Consider the following 17,744-nt stretch of genomic DNA (forward strand, 5'->3'; position numbering starts at 1 on the left):
AACAGATCTGAAATGACGTCCACCATCACCTGATGTGAAGAGCCGATTCATTGGAAAAGACCCTGATGCTGGGAAAGATTGAGGGCAGGAGAAGATGGTTGGATGGCATCACCGACTCAATGGACATGAATCTGAGCAAACTCTGAGAGATAGTGAAGGATAGGGGAGCCTGGTGCGCTGTGGTCTATGGGGCTGCAAAGAGTCAGACACGACTTAGTGACTGAACAACAACAATTCTTGAGTTGGCAAAACTGTTCCAGACAAACCACAAACAGAGGCTGAGTGGTGCTGGAAGTTTCCATGAGGAGCACCCAGACACCTTAGGTTTATCCAACCCCTCACCCCGGAGTGGCAGGTGCTCCTCTGCTTTTGACTCTTGACTGTGTGATGCTGGCAATTCAGGTCCAGCGACCCACCTGGAGCACCAGGGTAGGGGGTTTACATTCTACGGTGCCTGGCTCTCTGTGTAAAGAATAATCAGTACCTCTTAAGGCCGTCACCTTTGTCTGTTTCACAGCACAGACGTAGATCAAGTCTTCCTGAGTCTGTGTTCTGCTCATTTAGAAAAAACAACATGTCTAATCCTGGACCCTGGCTTAAAAGGAGGTTTACATCCTGTAGTCCCAATGTTGTCATCTTTAAATATTTCTGTGTTAACAAATACACCTACTTCTTTTTATTCACTATGTAAATTCATTCAAATAAAATGTAAATGGTGTGATAATTTTGTGCCAAAAGTCCTGTTTTCGTGCAGATAAGAACTGATGCAATTTCTTTCAAATAATGGTTTATGCAGCTTCTACATGAACTCTAAACAGAGTTGAACATTTTTTTTTAACCCCTTGATGATTTACCTGAAAACAAAAATAAGCCTGTCTGAAATTCATCTGAAAAGGACACCGAGGGCTCTGTCTGGTCTCTGAAAATGACGAGTTATCTTCAAGTGTCTTCAGCTACACCCTCATGTCACCCTTCTTGTCAGCTGTACAAAACAAAATGCTGACAACTTATTTTAAGAATATTTTTTATTTCCTTTCAAAACGCCAAACCTTCAACATCAGAAGGAGGAATTCTGACATGAAATGATAAAAACAACATCCATTCCTTGCAGGCATTCACTGCCTGGGAGTGTTTTCTGGGAAAGCAGCTGAAACAGCCACTTTACTTAATGTAGGTCTAGGCTCCCAAGCCTTCCCAAAGGCTTTGGGAGCACCAGTCATTTGAGTTGTTTTAAATTAAGCTGGGGCTTAATTTAAAGTGGGTAAAGAACCTGCCTGCCAATGCAGGAGATGTGGGTTAGACCCCTGGGTCAGGAAGATCCCCTGGAGGAGGAAATGACAACCCACTCCAGGATTCTTGCCTGGGGAATCCCATGGACAGAGGAGTCTGGTGGGCTACAGTCCATGATGTTGTAAAAATTTGGATACAACTGAAGTGACTGCATATGAAACTGGAGGAAGTGCTTCTTGTTTTTTTCCTCTCTTTTTTTAAATGTAAAAATATTTGCTTAAGAATCTTCTAGACTAGAGACTATAAAAAAAGCATCTTGTAGAATGATGACTTTGGTAAAGGTACATATATCTGAGACAAGTTAAATAAATACTTTCATTTTAGAATGTTTAATTTAAATTTTTCAGGAAACTCAAGCTAGACATGATTACAGTAGCATGTCTAGGGTTCTGGGAGATGGCAATAACGTTTAAACAGTCTCACCTCTTGCTTTGACATACAAGCAGCAAAATGTTTCATGATAACCTTGGATGTGTTGTGGCAAACTTCTAGCATATGTAAAGGTGTGTGTGGGGGGAGTCTGTGTTTCTAAGACCCTCAACAGACACCACCAAAGATGCATCCTATAAAACAATATTTTTCATCTTTTGAAGCTATGTAAAATTGAGACAACAATAACAGAACTGACATGAAAAGAAAACCCAGAGATTATGAATGATATAAAAATTCTTTTTACCCAGTTAATGACAACGGGCTTCCCTGGTGGCTCAGATGGTAAAGAATCTACCTACAATGCAGGAGTCGTGGATTCGATCCCTGGGTCAGGAAGATCACCTGGAAGAGAGCATGGCAACCCACTCCAGTATCCTTGCCTGGAAAATCCCATGGACAGAGGAGACTGGCGGGCTGCAGTCAATGGGGGTCACAAAAAGTTGGACACAGCTGAGTGGTTAACACACACACAATGACAACAGGGTCCTGCACACCACAGCCAGGTAAATAAATAACAAGGTTTTTAAAAGAAGTATGCTTATGTGAAAACAAAAAAGAATCTATGAGAAAGAAGCACAGACTATAGACTTTTCTCCAAATCGTGCCTCACGACACTCTTCCTAGGCTATTGGCACCAAGGGCTGGAACCTTAAACAGGCCGCGTGCCAGTTCCCCCACCAGCCAGCCCAGATGTAGCTCCGTGGGGACAGAGTTCCAATGAAGGCTACAGGAGTATTTTTGTCAGGGCTATTTTAATGCACTTGATTCAATCAAGGTGTGAAGTGCTACTTTAAATATTTATCACTGCGTGTATCTCTCCAGAGTCCTGATGGGTGGGGTGACCCTCTCCTGTAGAATCTGTAAGAACAGGCATGACCTTGGCTCTCAGAGAAGAGTTACCTCATTAAGAACCACAGCAAGGATGTAACAAAGAAGTCAAGGACAGCATGCAATAAAAATGCACAGAATCCAACTTTTCTTGGCAAATTTTGTCTGATGAAGTTTAATGGGCGGACTCAAGGGTGAATTAGAGAACCCTCTGTTGGGGACGAGAAGCCTATGAATTAGTCCATATTATTGCCTCTAGGATAAAGGGAACCTACAACAAAATTAATGCTTTTCCCCAGAAAGTAATTGTATATTTGCCAAGAACATCTTACTTGTAACTTGGATATTTGGAGAATTAGGTCTCAAGAGAAAATGTTCACAGCTCAAAATCCCTTCTGCAGAGATCGTCCCTGACCGTCTTACCCTTTTTGGTCTTCATTTTAACATTTTACCTGAAATGACCTTCCTAGTCTACTTGTTCATCGCCTTATCAGTGAGTTGGGGTGTGAGGACACCTGCCATCTCCAGCTTGTTTATGCTGCATCCCTGACCGGCTGCAGTAGTGACCGCCCACAAGAAATGTTGAATTAAAGTGTGTCTTGTGAATGAATAAATATAAAGACAACAACAGTGAACACCTCTGAGTCTTATTTTGGTACATCCTGACCATAATGCTGTGAAATAATCACATTTTATTCTCATTTCAGAGCTTAGACTGTCTAAAATAAACTGTTGGTCTGCTAACTAGCAGCATGAATAACTCCTCATTTATTTCAAGTCTTCCTTGAAAATTTTACTCTGCCAAGAATAAATGTAGAATTGTTTCCATGAGGACAAAAAAGAAATGGGAAATATCCCTGTGAACAGGAAATTATCTGAGCAGTGAATAAGGTTTGTTCTAACACGAGACCACAGCAGAGCGTGGTCATAGATGCCCATTCCCATGAGGTTCCTCACTGGCCATAAGCCACCAGGACAGACACTGCAGGTGCCAGCGTCTGCAATTAGATCCCTTCTGGCTCATGAGCCCTGACTCTGGTCCCGGGAGCAATGTGTCAGCTAACACAGTCATCTCCTCCAGCCCCCCTCACACCCAGACAAGGCCGTTCGACTTTGCCCCAGACAGTACAACCCACGGGGAGGGCAATGTGAGGAAGACAAAGTACTGTCTGCTGGCATTTGACTCTGTCTGACTTTTCTGGGCTTCCCTGGTGGCTCAGTGGTAAGAATCTACCGCCAACGCGAGAGATGTGGGTTTGATTCCTATGTCAGGAAGATCCCCTGGAGAAGGAAATGGGAGTCTAATCCAGTATTCTTGCCTGGGAAATCCCATGGACAGAGGAGCCTGTCAGGCTACAGTCCACGGGGTCACCAAGAGTCAGACATGACTGAGTGACTGCTGCTGCTGCTGCTAAGTCACTTCAGTCGTGTCCGACTCTGTGTGACCCCATAGACGGCAGCCCAGCAGGCTCCCCCGTCCCTGGGATTCTCCAGGCAAGAACCATGGAGTAGGTTGCCATTTCCTTCTCCAATGCATGAAAGTGAAAAGTGAAAGTGAAGTCACTCAGTCGTGTCTGACCCTCAGCGACCCCATGGACTGCAGCCTTCCAGGCTCCTCCATCCATGGGATTTTCCAGGCAAGAGTACTGGAGTGGGGTGCCATTGCCTTCTCCGACTGAGTGACTAGACAGCCACTACTTGTCTGTACATCCTCTAGAGGATGTTACCACCCAGTGCTAATGTCCTTTCTCTATAAAACACTTGCTGAGTGACTCACATTGAACTGAATCCTATGCAGCAGTGGGTAAGGAGTGTTGAAATACAGCTAAGAACTTTGCTGCTCAGTCCTCACTTTTATTTTTTTGGAAGATCTACTTTTTTGAGGACTTTTAGTATAAAAGGTGACAGAAAAGTGGGTTGTGGCCAAGGAGGTATTTTCCTGTTTCTGTTTCCGTAGAGGAAACGTGATGATGCAGAAGGAGAGGGTGTGATTCTGGGGAATGTCCTGAGTCACGGCCAGAGAGGCCCAAGCACAGCCAGGCTCCAGGAAAGGGAGCAACTTGTGGGGACGGGAGAACCAATGTCTCCACCCAGAACTTTTATTTTCTCAGCCAAATAGACAGTGAGCTCAATCAACTGAAATTAAAAGCTGGACAAGGAGTGCAGCAGTATTAAATCTAGGACTAAAAATGTAAAAATAAAGCAAATGGTTAAAATATACACATATTCTCACTTCAAAGGATTAAGCTTTAGCGATCTTTATTTTGGATTGGAAACTTTAGGCCTTCCCTGGTGGCTCAGAGAGTAAAGAATCTGCCTGCAATGTGGGAGACCTGGGTTTGACCCCTGGGTCGGGAAGATCCCCTGGGTAGGGAAGATCCCCTGGAGGAGGGAAAGACTACCCACTCCAGCATTCTTTCCTGGAGAATTCCATGGACAGAGGAGCCTGGTGGCCTACAGTCCCTGAGCAACTAACACTTAGGTTAGTATCCTGTTTTTTTCCACCATACTCCCCAGGAAATTCATACTAGAGTTTGCTAAGAAGATTTAGTGAAACAATTACTCCAAATGTTGGAGAATGCAAGTAATAAGGATATCTCTCAAACTGAAATTATAGGTTATTCCTACCTATTCTCCACCTTCTAATGAAATTAGGGACAATAAATACCCATTGTACCATAATAACGAGTTTCTCAAAAAGAAGACTAAAATGGTGTAACCAAACACCACAGTTTTCTGTACTGGGTTTCAGGCCATCAGATTTCATGACACATAAAAAAAAAAACAGAACAATAATTTTGAGAAATGAGTAAAAAGTGTGAATATTAGCTGATCTGGACAAGCCTTTCAAGCATAACAATGGCAGTGTGAGTGGAGGAAGGTGAATTAACCAAGTGCCTAATGCAGGCAAACATGCGGAAGGAGATGGAGTTGGGCAGGATGGGTGGACACAATGGTAACCGCATGATTCCTCCTCACAGATGTCCTGGTCTGAAAAGGGATAGCAGCGTGGACAGGGCAGACCCAACAGAGCTTCCGAGCAGCCAAGGAGAAAAGTGAAACACGTCACTTGGGGCTTTGTTCTGTGTTTAAAAGGAGACAGTGGAGCAGCTGGCAAGGATTTTCTCAGCAGAATATAATAAAATGCACTTAATCACACATGTAATTTTAAATAAGGGACAGGACAGCACAGTGTAGCTACTACACCAGGAACCAGGGCAGTGAAGGTCTCCCATCTACATGTGGGCACAGCCCTGGGGGTCCAGGGCTCTTCTGGGAAAGAGGTGGTTTGGCCCGAGGGAGAGATACAGAGCCTTAAACTGTGCATGGGCCTGAGCCACAGAGAGGAGGAGACGGTGCCGTGAGGAAGCCTGAATGGAGAGATGTGACGTATGGCTAGGATGACATTAGGGACAGAAGGGAGAAATACAGGTTTGATCCCAGATACCTCTCCATCAAACACTCTGAAGTAAAGGATTTGTAGCATCACTTTATACCACAACTAAACACACAAGACTAGGCTCTTTCTCAAATGCCCAACAGCCTTATAACCCATTTTAACCTTTCAAAAAAAGAAAAAATCAGGAAAGCAAAGCCCTCGACCAACAGAAGGGAAAACTCTGTGATCCACAGAGATCACATAGAATTTTAGGAGTAGAAAAGCCTTTAGAGATATTGGCTAACAGAGAAATTGACTTACACATAAAGTAAATTGGATTAAATCTCCTTCTAACTGATAAGTGTACAACGAGGAACTGAAGGGTAATGTGACATCAAACAGCCTCCAATACAAATACTACTTCACTAGACTGTCTCATTTCTTCATTATTCTTAAGAAAGAAATCAAAGCAGATGCACTTGTCTCCTAAACTTTAACTCTTACACAAATTCTCTCCCAAAGATAATATAAAAAAACTAAAATTATTTCTTACTTTCTGAACCTCCTAATTTAGCTGATCTTTCATATGAAAACAGCTATTTTTTAAATGACAAATGTGGTGCTTGGTTTGTGTAAACGGATTATTCCCAATGAATCTAAGTGTAAGTGCTGCAAATCCATCCCCTCCTCTCCTTTTCTGATTCTCGTTCATTCTCTCTCTTGCTCTCTATTTCTGCTTCTATTTCTATCTCCATCCTTCCACTCTACCTCATACAACAAAATGCTACAAATAAAAGCCACAAGACTATTGGCTATGCTATCCTTACTCCCAGGATTTTCCTTGTCCATATGAGGGGAGGTAAGGGGCAGGCTGAGAACTCTAAGTGTACCACAGTTGCTCATGACTTGTTTCTCAGCTTCTCCAATCCTTGAACTGCTTTTGCCCCCTTTTACTAACAGAGGAAATTAGTCAATAAGTTCCATTTTCATTAAAAGTGTCACACATAATCTGCTGACTAAAAAGATCAAACATTAGTTGCTGACAGAAACGTCATCTGTTCTTATAACCAAATGTGCATAAATACAAACGTTTTTTAGAAGAATGAGATGCTCTCTGTAACTCAAGACTCCAAAGTGGAGTAGCTGGAACACCATCCCAATAACCGGCAGACACACCTAGAGCGGTGATCACAGCATCCATGGTCGCCTTGACCTCACGTGGCCACACTTAATAAGAGCATTCTCAACAACGAGCTTTTGGATATTCTCAATGGAAAATGCTGGGAGTCGCTTAAGAAATGCTTTTAAATATTTAACGGGTAATTACATTTCTCCTCAAGCCTCCTACTCTAAACCTAACTTGACGCTCCCATGTTGAATGACTTGAGAACAGTGTTGGCAGAGCTGCCACGTGTCTAAGGGGGAGGAAACTTCCTCTGCTGTGTCTGTGACAAACGCTCAGACCCGCACCCCAGAACACTCCCCGGGGCTCTGAATAAGCCTGGATTTCAGACCTAAGACAGGCTACACTCCTCCTGGGTGTGTCAGAGCTGTCCCGGTGGGGGCAGGAGGGGAGCCCCATGGAGGGGACATCTTCGGATGGGCACCCCCACATGCTGACTTATGGAAAGAACAAGTAACAGACACAGAGGCGCCCCATTCTGAGAAGGTCCTTCACGGGCTCCAACCACTGGAGTCAGACATGACTCTAGCTGTGTGGACCATCCCGTCTGAACACCAGGATGGAGACCATGGACAGAACAGTGCAGAGAGCCTGGGAGTGCCCCAGAGGACAGACAGAGGGACGCAAAGATTTCAAATACATATATTTCCAGGCCCCACAAAGTCAGAATCCCAGAGGCAAGCTTCTGAATAGTATTTCTTAAGTGTTTCCCCAACCAGGTTGGGAACCACTGACCGAAGCCATCCGATTATTTTTGAAAGTCAGGAAATAAAGCGCTGGAAGCATAAATAATTTGTGCCAATCACCTTTTGGCAGTTAGGACAAGCATTCAAGACCCCTAACATGCAGATCCGTGGTCTTTGTAGTCTGCTACACTGCCCAACGAGTAACTGCTGGAATCTCGACTTTCGTATGTTTATTATACACACGAGCTTTCCTCATCAGTGACCCCAGCTACTCCTGGGCAGCGAGGGTAGACACGTGTGACAAAGTCATCAAACACCCGAAATGCACAGAACGAAGACCGGGTGATCGCACCGGGCCCAGGGGCAGGTGCTGGGAGTCAGAGACCCCCACTCCTCTCCTCAGCTCCCCTCCCAACCTGTCCTCCCCACAACGGGAGCAGACGCCCCAGTTCCGATGGCCCTGGAGTTTAAGATGTGGTACGGTTTTCACACAACTGGGCCCCTCCACTCACACCAATCACACACCTCTCCCTATACCTGCTGACTGCCTGGTTTGCTGATGGAAGGAAAACTCGCTGTGCTGGGCTTAAAGGAGACCGAGACACTTTTCAGTGACTGTGGTGAGACATTTTGTTTGCTCGTTTGCCTTACTTGCTGAATTTTGAAGCTACCCCTGGAATAAGATGTGACTGCCCTGTGCTGTTAAATTTCCCCTAGGTGCCTGGCATGACATAAAATTTAGTCCGAGACATTACATTAGAAAAAGAGTTCCCTCCCATTCTAATGACTTTCTTTACAAAACAGGTCCACTGACGTGAACAGTAGAACGATAACTTCAAAGAAAATGATGGTGGATGTTCTTCGTGCATTTAGAAAACACACTGCACATTAAAGATCAGAAACCTGCAAAACCACACTTCCGTTACTCTGCTTTACCATTCCTCGGGACAGAAGAGCTTTTAATGTCCAGGAAAACAGCCAAGTACAGGAGCAATAAGGAGAAGGCAGGACGATCCAAGGAACAGCGCCTTGAAGGACAGGGCTGGGGCTTCAGGAGGACAAGGGGCACACCGCCAGCAGCTATGTCCGCCCCTCAGCGTCCTCCACTGTTTGGTGCTGATAGAAATAATGGTGCACAGAGAAAATATTAGTGAAGGAATGACGTCAGTCAAATACAGCTCAGTTCAGTTGCTCAGTTGTGTCCGACACTTTGTGACCCCATGGACTGCAGCACGCCAGGCTTCCCTGTCCATCACCAACTCCCAGAGCTTGCTCAAACTCATGTCCATCTCATCAGTGATGCCATCCAACCATCTCATCCTCCTCTCACCTTCAATCCTTCCCGGAATCAGGGTCTTTTCCAATGAGTTGGTTCTTGGCATCAGGCTTCAGCTTCAGCATCAGTCCTTCCAATGAATATTCAGGACTGATTTCCTTTAGGATGGACTGCCTGGATCTCCTCGCAGTTCAAGGGACTCTCAAGAGCCTTCTTCAACACCACAGTTCAAAAGCATCAATTCTTTGGCGCTCAGCTTTCTTTACAGTGCAACTCTCACATCCATTCATGACTACTGGAAAAACCATAGCTTTGACTAGAGGAATTAGTCAAATTAGGAGTACTCTAAACAATGCTCTGGGGCGAGGTGGCAGGCCCAGAGGGAAGTAGGCCACTGGCCAGCCTCAGCATCTCTGACTGTGTGTTTGCAGCCCCAGCGTGAGATGCTCCCAGACACGCGGTCCAGGGAACTGGGCCTGGAGGAAAGGCCTGTGGTCCCACTGCTGGTGTGAGGGCATGGAGAGCCGCTAGCCCAGGAGGATAAGGGTGGTCCACCATTCACAGTGATCTTACATGAAGTGAAACTGGCTGTCTTGCTAAGGAAAACAATTCTAATTTTTACTTCCTGACTTAAAATCCGTATCAAAGCATGGATGACATGCCATGTATAAGCCAAAGGCCCTTAGTTACCAAACATTTTATAAATTTCCAATTCTATAAGCTTGTCATTTGCAGCATTCATTCAATTTTAAGTCAGTCTATGTTTTCAGCTTCTCAATTCTTGGTTGCTTCCAACGCAGAGTGAGATGAAAAACAAAACCCACGATCTCCTTCCAGCTTCTCTGGTAACGCAAATACATAGCATTTACTTTACATTAGAAATATGTGATTCTACTGTCATTCCATGGAGCCCTTTATGATATATCCACTTATAAGACACAATGGACAAGGACTTGTTCATCTTTTTAGACAAGTGAACAGAACATCTTCACAATGCTGAGAGCACCAAGCTTGCCTTTAAAGCCACTGTGGACTTGCCCTCACCACCTTCTCCAAGCCCTAATTTGTAAGAAGACGTGGTGTGGCCAGGAGAATGCATCTCAGGAGGAGGAATCTCAGGCTCTTCATGCTGCATCCCAGTGCCCGGCACAGCCCTGTGTCACCCCGAGTGACCTTTGTCAAAGCCCCCAGCGGCACCCTCCTCCTTTGTCATCCTGGCCCCTGAAGCACAGTTCTGTCCCATAGGACTTTCTTAATCCTGGTACAGTGTTCAGTATACTGGTGACACCAAGTAAACCTTCATTCAGTGACCAAAGAAACAGGATCCCTGGGATAGAAAAACCCTCCCTCAAGTCTCGAAACCCAGGCGGTCAGTCCATCACCCAAGGTCCCCCAAGGTGGACACAGGGGCAGGAGTATAATAACTGCATCCTGTCCCTTTTCCTTGAAGGCGTGATGGTCTTCTGAACAGGGTGACAACTCAGAGAAATCCCTAAAGGTGGACATCCATGTGCTGATGTCCACACATCTGGCCAGATGTGATTCTAAACTGGGCTCCCATAAGAACCAGCGTCACCCACTGTCAAACCACTGGGTTCTTCCGTGGCGTCCAGCAGTTCGTGTGCTCTTGTCCTCAATGTCAGTGACCTTGGCCAGAGCTGAGTCTTGTCTAGACACAGTCTGCCCGTCTGTAACGGGAACTGAGACCACCTGGCCACAGGACACCGCACAGGGCACCGGAGACCGAGCTCCAGAACAAAGCGGTGGGCCCCGCTCACCCCCCAGCAGACAGAGCTCACACGACAAGCGCTGCAACAAGGAGCACCGAAAACAGCGATATCACTAAGACTGTAAGTACGTTTTGAAATGTATTATCTTTCCCTGATAAGTCTATCACGTAAATCTGTAATTAGGGACTTCTAAAATAGCTAACTTTTTTTTTCTTTTTTAACACAATCTGCTGTAATTGTCTATTAAGTCAACGAGTACTTAGGGACTCTTAAAACTGCTGATTACTTGCCTGCTGTTATTTTGGAAGAACAAATACTAAAGATTCCTTATGAAATTCTCCTTAGAATGAAATTGGAGATGTGTTGTTACCTGGAAAAGTTAAGAATCTTCACTTTTTTCCTCGGAATAACATCTGTCCACCATCACATTTATCATTCCAGATCTGGACTATATCTGTATTAACTCTTCTTTAAAAAAAGTAATTTTATGTATTTATTTATTTTTGACTGCGCAGGCTTCTTCTCTAGTTGTGGCTAATGGGGGCCTCTCTAGTTGTGGTGCACAGGCTTCTCACTGTGGTGGCTTCTCTTGTTGAGGAGCATGGCTTCTAGGATGTGTGGGCTCAGTATAGCTTAGGCTCCAGGGCTCTAGAGCCCAGGCTCAGAAGCTGTGGTGCAGGGGCTTAGTTGGCCCACAGCACATAGGATCTTCCCGGACTAGGGATCGAACCCCTGTCCCCTGCATTGGTAGGTGGACTCTCCACCACTGAGCCATCCAGGAAGCCCCTTCATTAACTTATTCTATACTCTAAGGGGATTTCCATCTCTGACAGAATAAAACTTTTCTAATTCCCAATTAGAAATTGGTTCCCAAATGCTCTTAATCCCAAAGGTCCCAAAGAGAGCTTTATTAATCATTCATTTCTTAATGCAGATTTAAATCTTATATCTCTCTTAACAGGAAAAACAACATACCAGCCCATATGGTGTATTTACAAGTTGTTCTGCCATATTTATACATCTGCTATGGAATGAACTAAATGGAGTAAAAATGAGCTGTATCTTTTATCAAGTTATGTTCTAGTATGCTTATTTATGCTTAACAGTTAAATAAATTAGCAATGCTCTTGAGGTCCTTAGATAAATTACAAAGGTTGTAGATCTTATTGTTGTAGTTTGTACTACTATTAATATACATTTAACTTCATAATATTGTTTTGTTTATTTGTAATCAAGTTTCATAATTACTTCCAAATATAAAACAAACAGAAGCTAAAGAAAGAACAATGACAAAATGATTTAGACATGGAAGCCAACAAGGAAATCTCCTTTTTCTGCCTGTCAGCTTCCTATTTATGAAAGGTTCTTTTGTTAGCTGTGGGGGTGTTGGCCATGTGTGTCCTACCAGGCCTGAATAGACTAATTGCACAGCTACTACTCAAGAATTCACTCCATAAAGGTTGCAAGCGAAAGGCTAGGCTGGTCTCCTGAGATGCTTCTGGTTTTGGTATAAGTGATTAAGTAACGCTTAGAGAGAGATGGATAAGCAGATAAATATTTATTGGAAGCCAGACACTGGCAAAATGTTGACAGACACTCCACTCCTGAAGCTTACGGTCTCACTGGGACTAGTGACAAAAAGAAATAGACAATTAGAGTAATTACAAACTGTGATATGCACAATGGAGCAAAGGAAGTGGTGAAATGCAAAATCACAGTGGACGCGGCCAGGGAAGGCCTTTCTCACAAGGGACCAGTGGAGACGAATTCTCAAGGGTGGGAATGAGTCATGTTTAAGAAGAAGAGATGGACTATTCTGGACAGAGAAGATGGCTTATGCAAAGGCCCTGGGGTGGAAAGAATTCTTATTTAAGAACCTGAAAAGGGGAGTGAGTAGAGTAGAGGCAGGTAAAAGGAAGACAAGGAGGTCAGAAGTGTGCGTGCTCACCTTCTCTCTGTGCATTTCTCCCTCTGATCTCACCCAACCCACTCCTTAGGCTGGCACTGAGTGGGCATTAATTTGTAAATTTGGGGGCATTAATTTGAGCCCCCAATCCAGGCTGGGGTGAGGGCCAGCTATTTGCTTCCCCTGGTAACTACAGTATGACCGTGTGTCATTATGAAGAGATCCCACAAAAGATCCCACTAGAAAGTAAAAAATTCACCTGCAGTGTGGGAGACCTGGGTTCAATCCCTGGGTTGGGAAGATCCCCTGGAGAAGAGAAAGCCTCCCAACTCCAGTATTCTGGCCTGGAGAATTCCATGGACTATATAGTCCATGGAGTCGCAAAGAGTTGGACACGACTGAGCGACTTTCACTTCACTTCACTTTATTACATTAATGATATGACTGTGCAAAGCACCACAGAATGGGGGCCAGGTGTCAGGAGAAGCAACCACTGATCAGAGGTTTGGAGCTTCCAGTCCTGCCCAGTCCCGACTCCCGACCCCCGAGAGGGGAGAGGAGCGGAGACTGAGCTCAAGCTCCAATGGCCAAGGACTGAATTGCAGTGCCTCTGTAACGAAACCCCTGAAAAGTGGCCAAAGCTTGGCTGGGTTGGTGAACCCACATGGAATCTGTGGGAGAGGGGATTTGGAGAAGGGCAGGGAAGCTCCATGGCCCTCCCCAGACCTCATTCTAAGCATCTCTTTCACCGGCTGCTCCCCAGATGTATCCTTTTATGATAAACCAGTGATTGAGTGAGTAAAAGGTTTCTCAGTTCTATGAACCATGCTAGCAAATCAATAAACCTAAGGAGAGGACAGTAGGAACCTCCAGATTTATAGCCAGTCCCTGAGAAGCCCACACGACACCCTGGACTTGTGACCCCTGTGAGAACTGGGGATGAGGATGCTGGAGTAGGGGAAGCAGTGATGTAGGACTGCACCACCGCCTCCAGTTAACAGCACATCAACTACAAACTGGCACTTGCCACGCGCGTTTGGCATCTACCTCTACGAGCATTAAATCTTGTGCTGCTGCTGCTGACCGTCAACACACCCTGAAAGGAGCTCAGGGTGGAGAGAAGAAATAACTCCCTCTGTGCTCCAGGAAAAACTGGCAGGACAGGTCTTCAGATCATTGGATATTCTCAGGAGCTCATTTTCTGAGCCCAATTCTTGTATCTCCTCATATCTAGAAAAGCCCTAAAATCCTTCATGGTGTCAACTGTTTCTCATGACTAACAGAAGCTTCATGAGATTGGAAGAACCTTTCTACCAAAAAATATGTGCTTGATTGCATATACACCCCCTTCACCAAGATCACGGCTACATTGTCCTTTCCCCCACCTCTTTAGAACAGTCTCATAGCTATCTGAGGTGCTGTCTCCGAGGCTCCAGTCTGCATTGTGCCCCAGATAAACCTTAACTCACAACTCTCATGTTGGGCACTTTTTTAAGGCGACACATGTCAGACTTGAGCTGAACCATGGGATACCCAGCTGGCGTGGGGAGAAAAACCCACATGCACATTGGAATTGGGTACAATAAGTATTCCAACTTTTATTTTAAAGAACAGCAAGGCTCTTTCATGCTTAGGTTCATGGGACTTACAGGGCCTGCTTATCTCAAGTCTATGTTAGTCACTCTCAGTGTTTGGAACAGTTATTTCACATTTGCTCCAAGATCAGCGACCCTTTTATGGACTGTGCAATCATAACAAGTACCTGGGAAAAAAACAGACTGGTTGTTTTAAGTTGTAGGCAGTCAAGTCAACTCCCAATTTTCTGGATCAATGAAGAGAAACGGCAGTCTAGGAAGCAAATGTGCTTGTACTCTTCACCCGCCCATTCCATCCTGCAGGGCTGCTGAGCCCAGACAGCCAGCAGCAGGCAGTAACGTGGTTCAGGTACTAAATCTCACAAGCCTGTGAGTCCCACAGGTGAAGGAACCTGCACAAAGCCACAGGCAGCCAGAGCAGAATGGAAATTTAAACCCAAGCTTTCCTAACTCCAAAGTCCGCCATCTTGCTTTTCAAGCTCGCTTAATTTCCAACGCAAAAAATATTGGGCACCACCCCATTGCCTGGTGGAATGGATAATTTGCAGGGGCTTTCCTGGTGGCTCAGGTGGTAAAGCATCTGCCTGCAATGAGGGAGACTTGAATTTGATCCCTGGATTGGGAAGATCCCCTGGACAAAGGGAATGGCTACCTGCTCCAGTATTCTTGCCTAGAGAATTCCATGGACAGAGGAGCCTGGGGTCACAGTCCATGGGGTCACAAAGAGTCAGACATGACTGACTAACACTTTCACTTGGGCGCTAGCAATAAAGAACCCAGGTGCCAATGCGGTAGACATAAGAGATGTGGGTTCAATTCTTGGGCCAGGAAGATCTCTTGGAGGAGGAAATAGCAACTCACTCCAGTATTCTTGCCTTGAGAATCTCACGAGGAGCCTGACAGGCTACAGTCCACAGAGTCCCTAAGAGTTGGATATGACTGAAGCGACTTAGCATCCAATAATTTAATAAAAGAAACGACCTCTACTTAAACAAATTTAGCATCAAATGTGATTGGGATTTTAGTTTCCAAATGCTATGACTAAAAATACTGCCAAGAGGCAATCCCGTAGTTGTCTGAAGTGGTCCTGATATTTTTATCTTTTTAAGGACATTTAGGGGATGCAAAGCACAAGAAAAAGATCCTGACACCTCAGTGCTAACTTTTAAGTATTTAATTTTGATTCTACATGTAGAAAAAAAATCCACCCTGAAGGATTATACATCAGCTAAAACAGGCAAACTGTGCCCTCCTGGGCTGAGGAAAGGAGATCTCACTGCAGCAGTGGACACAGGCGACATGTCAGTGAGTACCTGGCCAGTAACGAGGCTAAGAGGAGGTCATGGGCACTTGGCTGCACAAGCTGGCGCTCTTCCTGGCTGAGTGGGGACATTCAAGTTTCTCTCTCAAAAGGTTTTTCATAGTTACCTTTTTCAAGAATTTTCGTGCTGGAATACTATGGGTTATTAATATCATGGTCTTGGCCAAAACGCACTGCACAAGGATTCCCACAGAAGTGTGCAGCCATCACGTGCATTACGTCTCAGCTCGGTTTCTGCAGTGAGAATAAAGACGCTGATGAAACGGCACTGGAAGAACAGACACAAACTCATTAGGAAAACAAAATTCTAATTGATTCTAATAAAATCTGCATGAAGACCAACAAATTTGACTTGCGTTTTCTTGTGGCCTTTCTACCTTTAGAGGCCACCTCTGTCCCTCCGCTGGTCCAGGCCCCTCATGAGCTTCTGAATTCAGGTCAACACCCTTCTAGGAGCCGGGCTAGACTGGCCCATCTGCTCTGTCTTCAAAACCACTGTAGCAATCTGCATTTAGTTTTACTTGTTCATAAGCAGCAATTTTATTATATTTCATGACTTCCCACAAACATAAATTAGGAAGTCACTCCAAGAAAGAAAAAACGCATATATAAATATATATATATAACATATATTCTCTTTCTATTTTCTATTCCTTTGTTTCCAAGGCATGTATTATAATTCTGAGCTACAGATCTGTTGAAAAAGGGTCAAAGGAAAATATTCATAAAGAAAACCAGATGAGAAGAGCAGATATAAAAAGTGTCTACCTCATATTTTCTTTGATTGCTCTTATTTTCACAGAATACCCCTCATAGATGACCTACTGCTGTATCTTTTATAAAAATTCACTAGAGTAAATCAATAAAACAGATAAAGTTCAAGCCAGGTTCTGCCTCCACCAAATAACAGGGTAGATTAGATGATTTCTAAGCCCTTTTCCAAGTCCTAAATGTTGAATAGTCTTTTGCAGCATTTGATCAATAAAACTATCATATTATATAAAGTACTGAAGGCAATTGATGAATCATATAAATACAACTGAAGTAGAACTACAGAGTACAATGTCTGAAAGTTACAACATCTGAAATATAAGAAAATTAATATTGCTAAGATGACTTTGTTCATATATGATAAAATGCTGGGTTTGGCTTTATAGATCTACTTACAAAACATAATTACCTTGATCTGATTATCAAAGATATTGGACTTACAAATTTGGCTTGAATTATATGAGTAAATGCTTTGACTTAAAATAGCATGGGTGGTAAAATATGATTTGATGTGGCTGTTTGTACAAGTACACTCGTAGGAGACGGCACAAGAGTGAAGCTGCTACATGTGGTCCAAGCTGCAGAGCACGTGATCCTGCCAGCTCCTCAGTCCTCAGGCACATGACACTGACCGTGGGGTGCGACTTTCTGAAAAAGAAGCTAAGAGAGCAGTGGACACAAACGTGACGCACTGTCGTCAGAATGTTACAAGGCCAATGTTCAAGGTACTATGAGCAAACCTGTTACGTATCAATGAAGTAATTCTGTTCTTGGTTGAAATGGCGAAGGGTAGGGCAAGAGGTTAGCAGAGGACAGACCATGACTGGCCTGGTATGTGCATAGGAGCCTCGAGTCGAAAGATGCTGGTAAAAGGTTAGATTTTGATTTTACACAGACTATTATGGCAAAGAAACAAGACAAGATAGTAAAGAAGCTGTTGCAACATCGATGCTAGACCCTCATATTTTGCTTTTCTGCAGGACCCAGACCAAAGAATTATCTCTACTTTCCAGTGTAAAGAGATTCTGTGATAAATAAGTAAAAAAATAAATGCTGGAGTAGGATTATGTGTGTGTGTATGTATGTATTTTTGCTTTAACAATGGGGGTGTAGATGATATATATGTGTGTGTGTGGTATATAGAACTACGAGTATGTCTTAAAGTCTAGGTATTTAAAACTAAGACTAATAATGCAGATTTGAATAATTATAAAACAAAAGGTTAATCAGGAAACCTATAATAAACTAGATTAATAATAATTAATCCAAACAAGGGGCTTCCCAGGTGGCACTAGTGGTAAAGAATCTGCCTGCCAATGCAGGAGACATAAGAGACCTGGTTTGATC

General features: G+C 44.1%; 1 protein-coding gene across 1 annotated transcript in view; it reads right to left on the bottom strand.

Moving 5' to 3' along the window:
- L3MBTL4 (L3MBTL histone methyl-lysine binding protein 4) overlaps positions 1 to 17,744 on the bottom strand; it is a 155,397-nt gene that overhangs the window by 72,958 nt on the left and 64,695 nt on the right. The window contains 1 exon segment of the mRNA XM_070778597.1: positions 10,655 to 10,883. Within this exon segment, the coding sequence (XP_070634698.1) occupies positions 10,655 to 10,883 (229 nt within the window).

This window comes from Bos indicus, chromosome 24, assembly GCF_029378745.1.
Source record: "Bos indicus isolate NIAB-ARS_2022 breed Sahiwal x Tharparkar chromosome 24, NIAB-ARS_B.indTharparkar_mat_pri_1.0, whole genome shotgun sequence".
NCBI classification, from domain to species: Eukaryota; Metazoa; Chordata; class Mammalia; order Artiodactyla; family Bovidae; genus Bos; species Bos indicus.